At 38.5% G+C, this 19,264-nt stretch overlaps 1 protein-coding gene across 1 annotated transcript in view; it reads left to right on the forward strand.

Moving 5' to 3' along the window:
- Positions 1-9,124, forward strand: part of LGSN (lengsin, lens protein with glutamine synthetase domain) — a 28,658-nt gene extending 19,534 nt beyond the window's left edge. Inside the window, exons 4-5 of the mRNA XM_027602801.2 lie at positions 1,767-1,933; positions 7,554-9,124. Coding sequence (XP_027458602.1) covers positions 1,767-1,933; positions 7,554-8,753 — 1,367 coding nt within the window. The 3' untranslated portion in view covers positions 8,754-9,124. The remainder of the gene's footprint in view (positions 1-1,766; positions 1,934-7,553) is intronic.
- Positions 9,125-19,264: the final 10,140 nt, after the last annotated feature.

The following is a 19,264-nucleotide window of genomic DNA, read 5'->3' on the forward strand; positions in this document are numbered from 1 at the left end:
CTTTGCTCCTTTAGTAGGAGATGCCTACTGATTTTTTTTATGTTTTTTATGTTTTTAAAATATTTATAGCTTGTATGTAATTCCATATTATTTTTAGAATACTGCTCGTCTGAAATTTTCCATATTTTAAAATGCCTATAAATTTTATTTTCTGTAAAGAGAATTGTTCAACTTGGGCAGAACACCCAATTCTTCAGGATAGGTTGGGAAGACAGCAACTGCTAATTTAGCATGAAACATTATAATTCCTACAGATTAATTGTTTGTGTTAAATGGAAGATAGTTATAAAGCCTCAGGAGTCTCAGAGCAGCCAAACATATCAGTGACAGGACATTATCTCTAATATATTTGTATAGGTGAAACCAGTAATTTGTTTTCCTCATGCTTCATGTACTTAAAAACTACTTAATTTGTGTTTTTAAACTGTCAATCTTTATGCTTTTTTTTAAAGCCAATTTTATCTCAAAAAATGATATTCAGGTATCACTTTAAAATTATAGGTGCTCAACATCGGTGAAGTGACAGATTGATGGGTATTCAGATTCAGACATGATCATGATACCATTACCAGGGTTAGAGTAATTGTGTTCACTTTATGTGTTTAAGAAGCACTTATATGGTGCTTAATGTCTGCCAGGAACTCTTGAATAACTTGCTTAATCATCACAACAAGCCTATGAAGTGGATAATATTGTATCAATGGGAAAGCCCAGGCTCAGAGAAGTAAGAAAGTGTCTAGGGCACAGGCAGGATTTTGAGGGAGGCAGATGGTGTCAGTGTTTGTGTTGAATCTCTACGGTCTGCTATCTCTTCTGAAAGTTTGGACGGTAGCTAACATTCGTGATAGGTACTACGTGCCTGACCTTTTTATATGCTTTGGATATATTCATTCATTTTATGGTAATGAGTCACCCACTGGGAGTTAAGAGGTCTGGTTTGTAGCTTCAGTTTTGGCAACGAACTGAGAGTGATTTGGACAACCTCATAGTACCTCTCTAGGACTCAAGCCAGCAAGTCCGCTGGATTAGGTGATTTATGGCCAAACTCTCTTCTAGCTCTGAAGTTTTAGAATTTGCAGTCTATCTTAAATATATACATTTAGGTTTCTGGTTTTAAAAACTGAGTAATCAGTCTAGACTTTTCATCTCTTGCCCTCTCATCCTTGAAAAACAATTTTATTTGCTCATTTATACCGATATTAAGGTTTAAATTTGACAGAGACATGTAGATGTTTTAGATTCAGATGCCATTATAAAGCCTTTTTGGCAAACAAAACAAAAAACAAAAAATGCAAATCTGCAGAAGATAAACAAAAACCAAACAATTTTGCCTTTAATCATACAGCAACTTTTAATTTAGGTATTACCGGTTAGTTCAAGAAGCTCAGGCTTTTTGATGATAGTCTTCTGGATACATACTTGTATGGTGCCTAATCTATCAAGTCATGCAAACCTATCCTAACTCCCACAAGCAAAGGCATTTTCCGTTAAGTACTTACATATGATATTGCTCTATGCTTATTCAAATAATGTTAATTTACCCTTAGCCCCAAGTGCTAAACAATCTCTTAGGCTGTTTAGAGACCACGTTCTTGGGAATATGGTAAAAGCAGATAAGAAAGGTAAGATCTCCAGCTGTAGGTCAATGACATGAGTATATGATGATTTGGATAACACTCATGATGCCTAAGTCACTACTCTGCAGCCTCCGTTTGTTTTTCAGTTCATCATGATCTAATGACTTAGGGCCATCTTCTATTCTACAGATAACACCAGGGACGGCACTCAAATTCCGACCACACCTTATCTCTCCTCTAGAATGAAGCACATTAAACAAGAGATGTCCAAAAATCACCTTCAGTTTGTGCGATTTGAAGCAACAGACCTCCATGGTGTGTCCAGATCTAAGAGTATCCCTGCGCAGTTTTTCCAAGTGAGTTTTACAGGTAGAGTTATGATTGAATGTAATTTCATGACCATGAGCAAGCAAATGGTCCTTACAACTCTTTCTTATTTTCTTGTAATCTATACAGTAATTCAAGCTGAAACCAATAATTTATTTTGTTTTTTTCCTTTGTCCCTCCCCAAACACATTATTGCTCCATAAGGAGCTGAACATATATATACTTTCAGGGCCCAAATAGTAATTCTTTTACCCAACAGAAATACAAAACTAATTAAGACTGGTAATTTTAGACTTTCAGCCTTGAATAATTTCCCTCCATAGAATTATCTTTCCTCTTTCTGCAGTTATGGAGATTATATTTTGTTTGACATGAGAAAATTGCAACAGAAGACCCAAGAGCAAATATAAAATGAAAAAAATGATTAAATAGAAAGAATTTGCTAGATAAAAAGCATATCCATTTTAGCTTCTAATCCTGATAAGAAAATGCCCTATTGTTGTTGGATGACTTAATAAATATCATTAAGTTCTTGAAAATAGTGGTATCAAGAAATATTGTGTTTTTGGATATGTTTTGAGACTTTCTGAGATTTTTTTCAGTTTATGTCATGTATTTGTTTTAAGGAAGGATTTATTGTGTCACTGAAACATTTCTTAGAAGGAAGGGACATCTGTTAGTATTATATATGAAAGTTCCAAAGTTAAGCAACCTCTAAGTTTATTTTTAAGGTATATCTTACTTTTATCACTTTAATATCCAACTGTAATTTTCTCATTTGCTTTATGTTGGGATGAACTGGGCATCTTCAAAAATACTTTTTAAAAGAATTCCAACAGGTTCAAATTTATTTCTTAAAAATGCTCAACTTCACTCATCATCAGGGAAATGCAAATCAAAATGACAATGAGATCTCACCTCACTCCAGTCAGAATGGCTGGTATCAAAAAGACAAGAAATAAGTGTTGGCAAGGATGTGGAGAAAAGGGAACCCTTGTGTACTGTTGATGGGAATGTAAATTGGTATTGGTGTAAGCACCGTGGAAAATCACAGTATGGAGGTTCCTCAAAAAATTAAAAGTAGAAATACCCATACCATCCAGTAATTCTATTACTGGGTATTTACCCTTCAGAAATGAAAACATCAATTTGGAAAGATATATGCACCCCTATGTTTATGGCAGCATTATTTACAATAGCTAAGATATGGAAGCAGCCCAAGTGTCCACTGATAAATGAATAGCTGAAGAAGATGTGGTATACATATACAATGGAATATTTCTCAGCCATGAAAAGGATGAGATCTTGCCATTTGTGACAACATGGATGGAGCTAGAGGGTATTAGGTTACGTGAAATAAGTCAGACAGAGAAAGACAAATACTATATGATTTCACTTACATGTGTAATCTAACAGAACAAATGAACAAACAAACTGAAACAGGCTCATGAATGCAAAGAACAAACTGATAGTTTCCAGAGGGTAGGGGGTAGGGGATGGGTGAAATAGGTGAAGGCAATTAGGAGGTACAAAACTTCCAGTTATAAGTAAGTCATGGGGACAAAGAGTATAGCAAAAGGAATACAGTCAATAATATTGTAATAACATTGTATGGTGATAGATGGTGACTACACTTATCTTGGTGAGCATGGCGTAATGTGTACAATTGTCAAATCACTATATTGTACACCTGAAACTGATATAACATTGTATGTCAACTATACTTAATAATAATAATGAAGAAAAAAAGAAACAAATCCTCCCAAATTTGTCTCTTAAGAAATCCTTTAGACCTGCCTGCAGACATTGTTTTCTCTTCATCCAGGCAAGAATACATGTTGGTTAATTTTGATAAGAAAACGTGAAATTTGCTGTGAACAGGCCGAGAATCTAATTTATCTGAATTTCTTTCAATCAGTAAGAAAACACAATTGGCACTTCAGGCACTTGCCAGAGACCTCAATATAAAACTTTGCTATTCAGTTTTTGTCAAATCCTAATCATTTATTCCACTAATGGCATCTCAAAAGCTACATATTTAGAGCATTATTCTAGTTCCTTAAAGAAATTCTTTTATGAAAATATAATTTAATATGCTCCCTAGGCACTTGCTGGGGATTGATATAATTGACATAAAAAGAAAATGTCTGCATTTATTTTTTTTTAATACTATTGAAAATACTTTCCATGATCTCATTCAATGTCCAATATATTAGAGTCAATTTTTTTCTTCTGGAGTTTACACAGGGAAAAAGTTTGTCTATTATAAGAATTTTAATATAACTTATCATACTTCCTCTCAATTGCTGTATTTATTTTTAACCTTAGTTTGCTAATACAAACTCACTTTCTCATTTCATTACCTAGTCATTGTTTTATTCTTATTTAATGATGACATAGTATCTATTTATTTTTTAACAAAACACTTTAAGTTCATTTTGGAACTTGTGAAGGTATAAGTAATAGTGAATATTTACATCATGAGTATTTGTCATTTAAAATTAATTGATTTTGGAAAATTTATTGCAAATGGACATAAAAAATAAGTTCAGCTGTGCAAAACAATATAAACAACATGTGTCTGATATAAATACAATTCTGTGTGGGGAACTCATTAAACGAAGAGTGGAGTCCATGATTTAAGTTTGCCTATAACTTAGTGAAAAGTAATTTCAATCTTTCTAAAGTAATTTTTAAACCTTTTTCTATTTGTGGAAAATAAAATGTCAATTTAAAAATTATAGTTAGACCGTGAAGGGGGATATAGGAGGTAATATAATCCATATGGTTCATTTATAGATGAGTGAAATCAGGCCCAGAAAAGTTAAAGAAAGCTTTCTTAAAATTATACAGGCAATTAGAGGCAGATCTGGGATGTCCAGCTGTGATTCTTCACTTGCAGTTCCAATCTCCTCCTTCCCTGCTCCTCCTCCTTCTTTTCCCTTTTTTACTGCACCTACAGCCTCCAGCTCAGCTTTTTTTTTTTAAATTTTATTTTTAAGTAATCTCTACAGCCAATGTGTGGCTCAAATCCACAATCCCAAGATCAAGAGTTGCATGATCCACCGACTGAGCCAGCTAGGCTCACCCAGCTCAGCTTGTATATTTCTTTTTATTCTTTTTTTGAGCTAAGCATTCTTCCTTACTAAAGAAACAATACTGATTTTTTAAAAATAAGTCACCTACTAAGAATAGAGGAAAAGACTGTTATATAATTGGAAAAGGCCAAATGGGGAAACTCTGATGATGATGGTATCTACTTTGTAAAGAAAACTTATCATGTGCCTGGCACTGTGCTAAATTTACAAATATTAGCTGATTAAACCTTACAACTAACTTACACTGTCTCTGTTCTAGCAAAAGACTAGTTTTTTACATTTAAATTACATGCAGATAATGTGGATTCTTTTTATCTTTGATCTAATCAAAACATGATATATTGCAATAGAATTTATAACTAATTCTTTGGCGGCCTTTACTGTGGTCCAAATTTCCCTTATCATAGAGATTTGAGCTATTTTACAAGAGTTTTTATTGAATCCCTGGTGATCTATATTAGAGTATGAAGTTGTCCTAGTGCTTTATATTTATAAACACACTTTAAGATAATTTGTTGTCATGAGCAAGACATGTTTATGTACATTTATGTATTTCCCACCACTAATTAAGAGTCGTTTGAATTCAGAATGTCCAAGAAAGAAGAAAGAAAATGACAGTATTAAAAAAGAGTGCTCAGAAAAATAGAGATTGAATAGTCTGAAGAATGAAGTGTGACTTTTTCCTATTCTTTAAATTTGTGAAGGCCTAGCGGAATGAAATGGTAACAAGTCGTTCCCTATTGTTCACAACCAGGTGAATACAAACACAGATTTCAATTGCAGGAACTCTTGGAAGTCTCACGAATAAAATACATTACCCTTCATTTTAGGAGTATACAGAGCTAACATACAGATTTTCAAACTAAAAAATTGAAAAGTAGGGAAATAACATTATTTCTTATAGTAAAAATTCACATGAAAGGATTTCATACTAAAGTACTCAAAAATTCCACAATGCCTCTGTGTGTGTGTGTGTGTGTGTGTGTGTGTGTGTGTACAGGTCCTTGAGGGAATTGAAAAAATTAAGCGGGTACTGAAGAGTGCTTGACTTTCTCAACTTTACTACCAGCAAAAGCAGATTTGGATCAGTCAAGTCAAATGGCATTTGAAAGTATACGGATAGGTGGTGGCAAGTGGGGGAGGCAATGGCTTGCAGTCAAAGGAGAAGAGTGACCAGTGTGGTCTCTGTTAGCATCAGCCCCTCTTTGGGAGCTATGCTCTTTGGGATTGGAGGTAATAGAAGAAACAATTTGGCTTACAGAATGTTAGTATGTTTTATTAACCTCATGATACACACTGACATCATGGGAACCAAACCTTATAGCTAGCAATTCCCCTACTATTAATGTAAACTTCAACCCACAAAGCCTTGTTATATTGCTATGACACAGTTTCTAGAAACTGTTTTACGTATCTGCTCAACTTTATAACCTCATCATGTCCCTGTTGTCTGGCATATAGCAAAAGTTAAATAAATGACCAAATCCACTGACCCTAAGAGGTCTATGACTAGAAAGTGCCTTAGCAACCTTCTAGTCTAACACTTTTGTTTCACAGACCTGGAAGCCAATGCACTTTGTCCAGTGATTTGCCTAACTTTGCACAAGTGGTGGATGAAAGAGTTAGGCCTAGAAGTCAGATTTGGTGACACCCAGTTCGTGGCTGACCTGAAGGCGGTATCACGTTTTGGAACTATAGCTTTGGAGATATAGGTCCACACTCACAGGCAAAGTTTCTGGGATTGGGAGGTTATGATGTATTCATTCTGAGTAGGTTGTAAAAGTGGATGCAGAGAGGATTGCAGCTGTCAGCAGACCAGGCTCCTCGTTAGGATGACTGTCCTGTGTGTGGTAGGACTGACCACCATCAGGTCTCTGGGAAAGGCTGAGGATTCTCAGTTAACGATAGGGATTACAATAGAATAAGCTAAAATAAAACCTTATCTGAGATATTAGCAGCTATGCCATAAAATAAAAAGTACTTTAAAAAGGACTAGGTTATGATCATTTCAAGTAGTTTCACAAGGCTTTACTTTTGTCATTTGCTATAAAGACATTTTCTTTATCATTGAACCTTTTATTTATGACTGCTATTTTCAGACCCCAAAGCATATAAAGCCTTGAAAGCTAAACATATTAAGAGTTGTTTATAACAGTAACTCAGGGGTTTATTTTAAAATATTTTAAATTTGGGGGCCCCTGGCTGGCTCAGTCTGGTAAGCGGCCAACTCTTGATTTCGGCTCAGGTCATGTCTCAGGGCCCTGGGATCAAGCTTGCGTGAGGGCTCCATGCTCAGCAGGGAGTCTGCTCGAGGATTCTCTCTTTCCCTCTCCTTCTGCCCCACCCTTCACAGTCTCTCTGCCTGTCTCTCTTTCTCAAATAAATACATCTTAAAAAATAAAATATTTAAAATTTATTTGATATTAAGCTAGTGTTAACCAACATGTGTTAAAGACTTTTTTCCCCCTCATTAGCAATGTGTCCCCTCCCCCCACCTTTCGTTTGCTTTCAAGTGTCAAAACCTGACTGCTCTGTCCTTCAATTTCTTTAGGAAAAAGTGATCCACGGCGTTTGCATGCCCCGAGGTTATCTTGAACTGATACCGAATCCTAAGGACGAGGAAGTGGATCACATAAGGGCAACATGTTTTAATAGTGACATCGTCCTGATGCCCGAGCTCTCAACCTTCCGGGTCTTGCCGTGGGCTGAAAGAACTGCCAGAGTGATATGCGACACGTTCACTGTGACTGGGGAGCCTCTTTTGACTTCCCCACGGTACATCGCCAAGAGCCAGCTGAGCCAGCTGCAGGACTCTGGCTTTTCCCTGCTCTCTGCCTTCATCTATGATTTTTGCATTTTTGCTGTGCCTGAAATTATCAATTCAAAGACCATCTCTTTTCCTGCTTCAACATTGCTAAATAATCACGACCAGCCTTTCATCCAGGAACTCGTTGATGGCTTGTATCACACTGGAGCCAATGTCGAGAGTTTTTCCTCCTCTACCAGGCCCGGTCAGATGGAAATCTGTTTTTTGCCCGAATTTGGCATCAATGCAGCTGATAATGCTTTCACCCTCAGAACAGGTGTCAAAGAAGTTGCGAGGAAATATAATTACATAGCCAGCTTTTTCATCGAGACTGGATTCTGCAATTCAGGAATTTTGTCTCACAGTCTCTGGGATGTTGGGGGGAAGAAAAATATGTTCTGCATCAATTCTGGAGTTGAGGAGCTCACGATCACTGGGAAAAAATGGTTGGCAGGGCTCTTGAAGCACTCTGCTGCCCTCAGCTGCCTGATGGCTCCCGCTGTTAGCTGCCGAAAGCGTTATTCCAAGGAGAGTAAAGACCTCAAGGAGAGTGTGCCTACAACATGGGGATACAATGATAACAGCTGTGCTTTTAATATCAAGTGTCATGGTGAGAAAGGCACCCGGATAGAAAATAAACTGGGCTCAGCGACTGCAAATCCATACTTGGTGCTGGCGGCGACTGTTGCTGCAGGCTTGGATGGACTTCAAAGCAGTGATGGTGTCCTGGCCGGTCCGGATGGCAGCACAGACTTCTATCAGGCCAAATCTTCCGAGATCCCTTTGAAACTGGAAGACGCTCTTGTGGCCCTGGAGGAAGATCAGTGTCTGAGACAGGCCCTGGGGGAAACTTTTATTCGCTATTTTGTTGCCATGAAAAAATATGAGTTGGAAAATGAAGAAACAGATGCTGAGAGAAATAAATTCTTAGAATATTTTATTTAGACTAGAACCCTTAACTATTCTTTTGGAGATGTGGTTTTTTTTGTTTTTTAAGTAGCTGATCTCCCAGGAAGAAAAGATTGAATTTTTATAATTAACAACAAAAGGACTACATAGGCTTTCGCTCTTCTTTGTCCCCATGGAATATTTGACAGATGAAGTGGGACTGCCGAGAGGATTCTGATAGTAGAAACAAACAATAAAGTTGTGGTGCAGCTGTAATATGCAAATTTCCCAGGTCTTGTCAGTCAGTCATCATTTCCTCTGTGTATGTTGACCTAGATAGAAATATTCAGTTATTTCAGGCAACAGGTACATTCACACAATAAAAAAAAAAAAAAGCCTTAAGATTACAAAGCAAAGTGTAAATGACTAAAAAAAAAAGAATTTCAATTATGCACATATGTTGTGACTGCCAGGGAGACAAAAATGCTTACTAATACAATCTCACTAATCTAAACATACAGAGGACAGACACTCTGTTTCCTGCCCTTTCCCCATCCTTCTGCCATTACCTTTCCCATGGGCTAACCTGCTGGGAATGTGGCTAAGGGAACACTCTTGGGAATGGAGCTCACACAAGATGGAGTAACAAGGTGGAAGCTCTGCTTTGTGGAGCAAATTTTGCCAGCATCATTGTGATCTTTCTAAATAAGTTAAATAAGTTTTCAAAAATATGTCATGATGACAAGTTAGCAGAAGCTTTCACATTATATCCCTTCTTTGTACCCTTCTTTACTAGCTCCTGAAAATCCTAGGAATTTCAAGGACATTATGTCCACAAGAAACAAATCCATAAGAAATAAAATTTGGCTGGGAACAATGAGGTCAAATATTTGAAAGTCATGAAAATTTTTCTTTAAACAATATCTCATATAGAACCCCAGATGTAAAACACAGGTGGAATGGGTGTGTGCTTGGGGATGGGAGGGTTCTTCATGCTCTGTTCTGTTCTTCAAAGCTACGATTTCAAAGACACCTGTAGTGCTTTGTGAAGTGTGAGAACAACTGTCTACATAACCAGGGTTATGTTTGCAGCTTAAATTTGTATTTAAATGACTGGTTCTGCTGCCCACAGAAGTTGATATGTTCTGGAAAATATTAAATGTTCCAGACCTTCATTTGAATGAGATAATGTTGTAACTATCACTAAAGTTTAGCTTCTTTGGGGAAGAAATCCAAAATCCACTGACTAGCAAACGAAAACCCTATTCTCCTGCTTAGGATTAAACAGGAGATTTTATGTTCAATTAAAACTGACAGTGGTCTCAATTTAGATAGCAAACACAAAAGCAGGGGATTAGATTTGGCTCAGATCCTCCTATTCAAATTCGTAGTACCCAGTAGCTTAAATAGTAAAAGTCATCTGTCCTTCACTAATTGCTCCCCTCTTTGCTCCTCTGAGCAGGAGAAGTGTGTCTGGATACATAAGAATAATGTTCTTGGTGGATTAAAAGGTAGACGAAAAGATAGTGCAATGTGGGTGGAGAAGGAAAGGAATTTGCCCTGAACCATCTGAGAATGAAATCCCACTCATTCTGTCATGGGAAGGATACTTGGGAAGAACCAAACCCATGGCAGCTCGCTAGTTATTTGCCAATATCCATTCTCCCTCTGTTCTCAGGAATAACACCTAAATGTGTCAGTTGGGAACAGACTATGGAAAATAAAAATCACAATTCTGAGTTCCCACCGTGGCTGAGTGTGGCTGTGTTATTAGATTCAGGCCAAAGAGCTGTAAGTAGAAGTGTTGTATGGAAGCTCTGGGAAACTTCTTTAAAGGACAGATCCTTTGTTTCCTGCCCTTTCTCTATCCTTCTGCCTTTGCCCTTCCATTTGGCTAACCTGCAGGTATTGTGGCTAGAGTAATGCCCTTGGGAATGGAGCCCAGGCAAGATGGAGTAACAAGGAGGAAGCTCGGCTTCACAAAGCAGATTTGCCTACATTCAGATTTTTACCGGGGAGAGAAATAAACTCTCTCTTTTAAGGCACAGTAATTTTTGTCTTTGTTACTGTGACAAAACTTACCTTCCTACTTGTGAATGTGACTGTGTGTGTGTGTGTGTGTGTGCATGAGTGCATGTGTCTGGTTGTATGTGTATGTATGTGTGTGGGGAAACATTTGAGGAGTTTGGGGATGAAAGAATAAAGACAGAATAAACAGTGAAAGACCACTTCCTCAATCTTCCCACTTCTTTTTCCTTTTTGAGAGAGACGGAGCAAATATGCACTGTTGAGCAGGAGGGAGGGGCAGAGGGAGAGGGAGAGAGAGAATCTTCAGCAGGCTCCTGCTGCGTATGGAGCCCGAAGATGCGGGGCTCGATCTCAGGACCTTGAGATCATGACCTGAGCCGAAATCAAGAGTCAGTCACTTAACTGACTGAGCCACCCAGGTGCCCCTCAGTCTTTCTGCTTTTTGAGAGGAGCATCTGAATTAGAGGGATCCACACATGTAAAAAAAACTGTACTGTCTCCCACCCTAACAGAGCTGTGTAGACACCCTGGTCGCCCATGGGCCTTCATGAAACATGGCTAGTGCTTTGGCTTGACTTTTCCACAATAGATAAGAGATGTTATAAAAATTCTGCTAATCAAGTTGTTTGTAGCCTCCCCCCCTTACATCATATTAGCATATCTTAAAGAAACATAATATTCAGCATGGCGGTGTGAGGGAATTATGTAACTAGGAATAATATCTTCAGTGTTAATTGTACCACAGTGAGCTGACAGAAAATATTCAGCCATGTGTTACCAATCAGTAAGTTGGTGTGGCCATCTTCATTGAGATTTCCCTTAGGTGTCTGCTGATGTATATTCTTGCTTTGTAAGGTAAACCCAAAGTAAACATGGGCCAAGAATAAAGTTTAGGGCTAAAGAAAAATGGGGTAGGTGTAAAAAATTCAATTATCTGTTTCTTTTCTATTTCTTTTATCTGTTCCCAAGTTTTTTATTTCAGAGGGGACTTTTTTTTTCTTTTAAAGATTTTTTATTTATTCATTTGAGAGAGAGAGAACGAGAGAGCAAGAGTGGCTGGGGGTGGGGGGGTTGAGGGGGGACGAAGGAGAAGCAAACTCCCTGCTGAGCAGGAATCCTGACACAGGGCTTGATCCCAGGACCCCGTGACCCCTCATGACCTGAGCCAAAGGCAGACACTTAACCATCTGAGCCACCCAGGCGCGCCTCTAAGGGGACTCTCTGCTGATGCTTCTACCTTTTTAGTTTTGGCAAGAGGGCCAGATACTCACTCAACAGCATTTATTGGGCACATTTTGTGTGCTAAGCCTTCATACCAGGATAGACCCAGAAAAAGAAGATGAGCAGACAGTGAAAGCATTTTGGATCTGTTTATCTTCAGCAGAACAAAATCATTTTTTTTTTTTTGGTAGACCTAATGCTGAAAAAAACTATTTGGAAGGCTGCTTTATGGTTTGAAAACGATGCTTTATGAATCTCTTTACGGAAATTACTTTCTTATTTTCATTTACTATAATTGTTCTAATCAAAGCTTAGGGGAAAATGTGATTACTGAATTTAAAGTTGGTTATTAAATGAGTATACATAAGAAATGTAAATTAAAAACTATAATGTTTTAAGATTAGAAACTAAAACATTAGTATCATAGTAAGAAGTTTCTATTTTCAAGGACACTTTATGATCTAAAATTTCATTTTACAGAGTCTGAATAATAACGAAGCTTGAAATGATGATTTGAAGGCAATGAAAAATCTGAAAACTTTAATATGAATAAAAATTGAAAGTGCACAGGAAGGTCTGAACTTATCAGCAATGTACAACAGTTTATTGACAGGTCTCCAGTCTCCTGTTTAACAAAATAGACTTGCCAATATGTTTGCAATATAGGTATTATTGGACAGTACCTTTAATCTTAGGTTTCCTACTCCAAGTGTCTCCACTCGTTACATATGTGCACAATGCCCTACATCTTCTGTCAAAGTGTTTCTCAGGTTGCCTATAGTTGGCAGTTTATAGGACGGATTTCCTAAGTAGGATGTGAGTTCCAAGAATGAAGGGCACAGATCTTATTATTATTTGTGTTTATATTTCTTATTCCTTGCAGATGTTCTGGAATTCAATACATGTTAAATCAATCAATCAGCCAATCAATCAATTTGTATATAGTGTAGACATAATACATTTCTGTGCTTATATAGTATAATACTGTCACACATATTCTCATGCCCAGAGAGAGTGAAAAGGAGAAATGGGGACAGCTGAGAGAATCTATGATTTGTGGTTTGCTATTAGCCCTGAAATTTCTGCCATTAGATGAACTTCTTCAGCGTCTCTATTTCTAGGAACTCTTGAGTAAACAATTTGATCAGCTTGATGGGGATCATAAAAAACAGAGAGCAGAGTGGAGTGATCATGCTTTTTGGCCACATTGAATCCTTCAGTAACTTTGTTATGTTTGTAGAATTCCTCACCTTTTGTCTCCTGTCGTCGTCCAAGGTAGAAGTTAGAACCTCAGCTTTCCAGGTTATCTTGCAGCCGTGGTGCAGACTCTGCCAATCATGATGCAATCATTCAACCCTCATGGACTCCACTCTGGGTAAATCTGAGGAGGCAGCAGTGACAAGAGTCCCTGTGGTAGCATCCTGGGGTGGCATTGGTGGGACAGTCGCTCGGTGACAGTGGCTTGGGGTCTCTGTGCAAAAGTCAGTGTAGCTTCTAAACCTGTTTTTCTGACCTTCCAAGATTCTGTGACTTACCTAATATCTCTTAATAAATTCATTTTCTGCTTAAAATAGTTAGAATTTGCAAAAAGACCAAAAAAAAAATACATGAGGGGAAAACTTTGATAAGGGGAAAAGGGATAAAAAGCAGAGAGTGCTCCTAAATCCGAAGAGTAGGAACAATTTAATGTTTATATTAGATTTAGATTATACAAAGTTTTATTAGGATCCTTGTATCGAGCATGCATAATGCTGGTGCTCTCTCATTCACTGCCTCATTTGACGGTTTCTACAATTTCACAAGCATGGTATGGTCACTATTTTAAGTGTAGGAAGTAGAGACTCATATCACGACTTTTTAATTATTGTACTAAAGGCAAATGGATATTTGCCCTTAGTTTACTAGTTAAGTGTAAGAGAGGTAACACTCAGGAGTTCAGTGTTGACAGAAGCGAGAGTCTGACCCAGGTTTCCATCCTTGGAGCATCACGGTCTCTATGCTATACCCGGATGTCATTCTCTACACAGTTCCAGCCAAGAACAACACTGAAAATTAAGCTGCACATCATATTTCAATTTTAAGGATTTGGGGCACCAAAGTGCAGGTAGATACTTAAATAAATATACCATCCCTTTTTGTTAAGATGTGGTTCAATTTAATGTCATTGCACTGAGTTTTAGTCAATTTGTTCAACGACAAATAAATCCCAGCAAACCAACTGTGGAATTGTTCAGGTAATAAATAGCAGATACCTCTATCCAGATCAGATGATCTCATCACAAAGGAGTATCAGGTCACAACAGCATCTATTTCAGAACTTTTCGCAGACAAGAAGAGTAGTTCAAGCCTTAAATAGTTTTATAATTTTTTGAACATAAAAAAAACACCCAGTTGAAGTTTCCGACAGTCTTTGGAATTTGAACTGAAATTATTTTGTTCCATCTTCAGAAATATCCTTTGACAAGTGTTCAGCATTCACCGAGAGCATAGAAGATTTGATACTTCTCTCTGGCTGTTTAAGGAATAAAAGATAAGAAAGCACATTGATTTTTAAAACAGTCAGCTTACCTGAAGAGAAAAGGTGTAAATTAAGGTGAAAAGGGAATTGGCTGAGAATCTGGCACACAATGAGAACATTTTTTCTTTCTTAAGACTTTTTTTCTTTTATAATTTGATCAGTTGATTAACTGATAATTTAATCTTATCTGGAAAGGAAAGAAATGTATAACTTTAATTAATAGCTGTACAGAGAGAACTTTCAACATATGATTCATTGAAAACGAATGGATTATCTGTCAATTGGACATATAAAAGGGGTTTGCTGAATAAATTGTTATATTGTGGAGAACTTTGCAAAAGTAAGCTAGAGGGCGGCAGCGTACCATCAAACATTCAGGATCACTGGCTCAGAATTCATCACGAAAGCTAGTATTAAACATGAAAGTAACCAGATCTTAAATGAATGGAAATTGAAAAAAAGTGTATTAGAAATACTAACAGCAGAAATGCATTTCCAATCATATGACTTGCATTTGAATATCTTCAGGTTAACAGATATTAAGTACAGGCTCAATATTGGGGCCAGGGGAGAGAAGAAAAGAGCATTGGAAGGATATAATATTACTGACACTGAAGGGTAGATTCAAGAGCCATTAGAAATATGAAACCATGGAAACATTAGCTTCATTATGTGATGTCTGAAATTAATCCAGGTTTTTAAAATTCTGGATGACTCTGCAATGGATTTGGAATAAATAGTTCTGAAAAGGACTAAAGAAGAAATGTTTAATATTTAATAAGCTATGAAAGGAATGATAAAAACCTAGCTATAATTTGTTACTCATTTGGAGGTTCATTTCAATGAATCAGCCGATAAAAGCCTCTAAAACATCTATAAATTAAATAAATTCCACAAAGTGCTAGTTTTCTTTCTGAGATCACTAGAAAACATATACACCAACTCACCTTTTTACAATTAAACTTTAGTGTCAGAAGTGAGAAAAGATGGCTAGATTTTTAGATTGTTATTGACTTGGATCCTAAACAGCATTTCTATTTAACTTATCAGATAAGTTTTTGAGAGCTATTTGCACGTGAATTAGTGAAGACGAAGGTGTAAAACTGGACAACACATGTTTCTCTTTCACAAAGAATTTTCAACTTCACTGAGAGAATCAGACATATTTATAAATGTCTATGAATTGAGGACAGATAGATGTTGCAGAAGAGGACAAAACAGCATAGAGGAGAAGCCTATTGATCAAGTAATACAAAAGGCTGTTTGTGTCTTGTCTGTACGTCCTTGACTCCAACCTCGTCGCCCCCCAACCCCCAGGAGGGCAGGGTTATCAGGCTCCCTGTCTCCAGGACTCAAAGAAGGAAAACAGTGTGGTTAAGAAGGAGAGAAGAAACAGCGGCTGTGTTGGGCTCTTCCCCTTCCTTTATTCCCTGATAGGGAACCGGCCTTTCACCTTTGCTTTGCCACCTAATGCAAGAGGCGTCTCTTAGATGTTCTCAGGATCCTGCTCTTCCGGCCTTCTCAGGCCCTCCTGCTACCAATTGCCCCTTCTCTGTTCTATCTCCTGTATGGCCCATTCTTGATGTTTCTTTCCCATCAGATCTTTAAACACATTGACCCATTTCCCATGTGTATAATACATGCACACACATCCCAAGAGGGGGGAGAAACTGTTATCAATCCCAAGTACCCTTCCTACTCTCCGATTTTAAATCAAATTTTTGATTAGGTTGCACATCCTTGCTCTTTCTTTTTTTAATTTATTTTTTATTTTAAAAAATTTATTTTTTAAATTGTTTTATTTTTTATTTTTTTAGACTTTCTTAATTTATTAGAGAGAGAGAGCGAGCATGCGCAGGCAGGGTGAAGGGCAGAAGGAGAAGCAAACTCCCCGCTGAGCAGGGAGCCCTATGCCGGGCTCGATCCTGGGACTCTGGGATCATGACCCAAAGTGAAGGCAGATGCTTAAACCGACTGAGCCACCAAGGCGCCCCACCCTTGCTCTTTCCACCTCCTGTTGTCATTTACTCTTGACAGGTCCATACCAATCTTCTTCAACTGTTCTCACCAAGGTCAACGGTGACCTCTTGTTAAAGCCACTGGCCATGCCTGTTCTTTATGTTTCAAGACTGCTAGGCAGGTAGAATTTGACACAGCTGACCTCTGCCTTTTTGTTGAAATGGCTTTCTCTTGACTTGTAAGAGGCTCTAGGTTTTCTTCTCTCTCTCCCCACTTCTCAGTCTCCTGTGAACTTCTGTCTTCTGTCTAATATTCATTGTTGGTTGTTATTCAGGATTCTTCTCTTCTCTCTTAAAAGTCCCCTCCTCATTCTAAAATGTGTCCCTGTAAATCTTACCTATTTTTGGTCTTACTTTTTATTGATTAATACTCTTGGTTTGAAGTAATGGGAACCATACTGAACTTGATTAAATAAAGGAGAAGTTTTGGGGTTTTTTTTCTGGTAGAGGGAGAAGTGTGCCTTGCCTTATGGGCCATAAGAACTTGGATGCAGCGAGGGCCCAGAAATGGGTCTAATCAGGGACCGAAACACTACAGAAAAACCAGGACGTCTCTGTTTTCATCCCTGTGTTTCTCTATATGCTAGCATGATGCTTTCTCTCTTGTCATAGCCTGGCTTTCTCTGTTTCTTTCTCTGTAGAATGGAGAAGGGCTGCTGGCACCACAGACCAAATTCTTATCTCTTATGTTCAATAAGCACCTGCTTGAAGCTGGACTTTTCGGGTCCGATTCCAAATTGTCTGGTTCCATTCGGCCAGTGTGCCCACTCATGCAGTTAATTGTGGCTTGCAAGGGAGAAGTGACAGTGTACAGTCATGATGGTTTTCTCTATTACAATGTGGGGGTGGGGCACAGAGAAGGGGGAATCCTTGCAGGAAGACATGAAAAGCCAGTGAGTGTCCATGGTAAGTCCCATCCCTTCAGTTGCCATCTACAAGCAGATGACTGCCAAATTGATTTCCCAAAGTGCACTTCCATTCATATGCCCCCCCCGGCATCTCAAACTCAGTATCCAGTGCTTAACTCATGACCTTTGGCCTAAAAATCTACATAACAGTCCTCTACTATTCTTTCAGTCTTCACTGGCTTCCTACTAGAAGAGTCCCTTGTCACGCCAGGTTACTGGTCATCTGCTGCCATCCATAGTTTAAGCCCAGGAGGCCTGGTGAGACATGTGGTCTCTTCTCCTCACATAGTCAGGGCTCCCCCCCTCACCCCAATCCCTCTCATCTGTCCATGTTAGTGTTGCTTCCCCTTTTTCTGGCACTAAGGGTCCTCTAAGTTTGTCATGTCCTCCATCCACTGAAGGGCCTACACAGTCCACTGGGCAGCTTTGGCTATGGCTTCACCCTATCCCACACACTGGTTCGCAGCTGGTCCACCATTTCTTTCTATGTTTTTGGCATGTGATTTTGGGCAAGTAACCTAATTTCTTTGAACCATGTTTCCTCCGGTGATAAAATAAGCATAGCCTCCTTATCCATAGCAGCAGGCCTATTACAGAAATTCCTCCTCCTGTCCCCCTTTTTAACTTAAAAAGACTATAGGAGTGCCTGGGTCGCTCAGTTGGTTAAGTGTCTCACTCTTGGTTTCCGCTCATGTCTTGATCTCAGGACTGTGAGTTCAAGCCCTGCATTGGGCTCCACACTGGGTGCGGTGCCTACTTAAGAAAAAAAAAAAAAAGGCTATAAAGTCAGATCATATTGCTAAGCTTCATAAATGTATTGTGCTAAGCTTCTTTGGCTCTTCCTTTAAAAATGTGACACTAAATGAATGATTGTATGACTTAGTCATCCAACAGTTACCGAAAACTTTGCTATGAGTTAGATGAACAGAAACTGAAAGCTGAGTAGAGAATAAAGAAATGTCTTGACTGAAATCTGCAGAGAGCATCTGAATTGGACCCCACATGCAGTCTACTTCAAATCGTCTTGGCTTCTCTTTCTAGTATGAAACAACACCCTAAGGATTCAATTGGCAAGGTCGCTTGCCACAGTTGGAGCTCATGGAGACAGTGGGATAGAATGATTCTCTCACTTCAGGGATACTCGTTTTTCATACTCATGTGCCAGTCAAAGAAGCCCCATGCTGCATGGTGGCCTTATAGTTTGTTTTGGTATTTTGGTCAGGGCACAGCAATTATTTCTGCATGCCCTGTGGTTCCCAGAGCTGTTTCCCTGCCTCACTGGTATGAGAGAAGAGGAAAAAAAAAATAGTGAGAAAGTGAGGCAGCTTTGAGAATCACATTGGTTATAGGGATGCCCTAAAACCGTGCTGCTCAGAGCTGCTCAAAGGGATCCTTGCAATGGCAGAAGCATCACCTCACCTCCGAGCTTTTTAGAAATGCAAACTCTCAGGCCCAGGAACGTGTATTTTCACAAGCACTCTAGGGGATTCCTCTGTGTGCTTAGGTTTGAAAAGCACTGACCTGCAAGATCAAGACCTGTCCAGGATTTCATGGAGATTTCCATAAGCCCCAAATCTAAGGGGAAAATACACAAAGTCTCTGCTGCTTTTGAGAAGCGACTTCCCTGCTTCTAGTTTCTTGTGCCCCTGGGGCTAACATTTGCTATTCGAAACTGCCACAGAGCCAAACAGCTGTTCTCACACCCAGGATATCTTCTTAATACTCAAAGAAGGCTTTTACACGCTTCAAAAAAGTACGTTATCTGCTGTGCTATTAGGGTCAATGTGATGACTATTAATCATGTTTGCAGCTAAGACAGTGAAAAGCTTCTTGACATGTGAAAGATCTCACTTCAGTTCATCACTTCCTCCTTTA

This window comes from Zalophus californianus, chromosome 7 (assembly GCF_009762305.2).
Source record: "Zalophus californianus isolate mZalCal1 chromosome 7, mZalCal1.pri.v2, whole genome shotgun sequence".
NCBI classification, from domain to species: Eukaryota; Metazoa; Chordata; class Mammalia; order Carnivora; family Otariidae; genus Zalophus; species Zalophus californianus.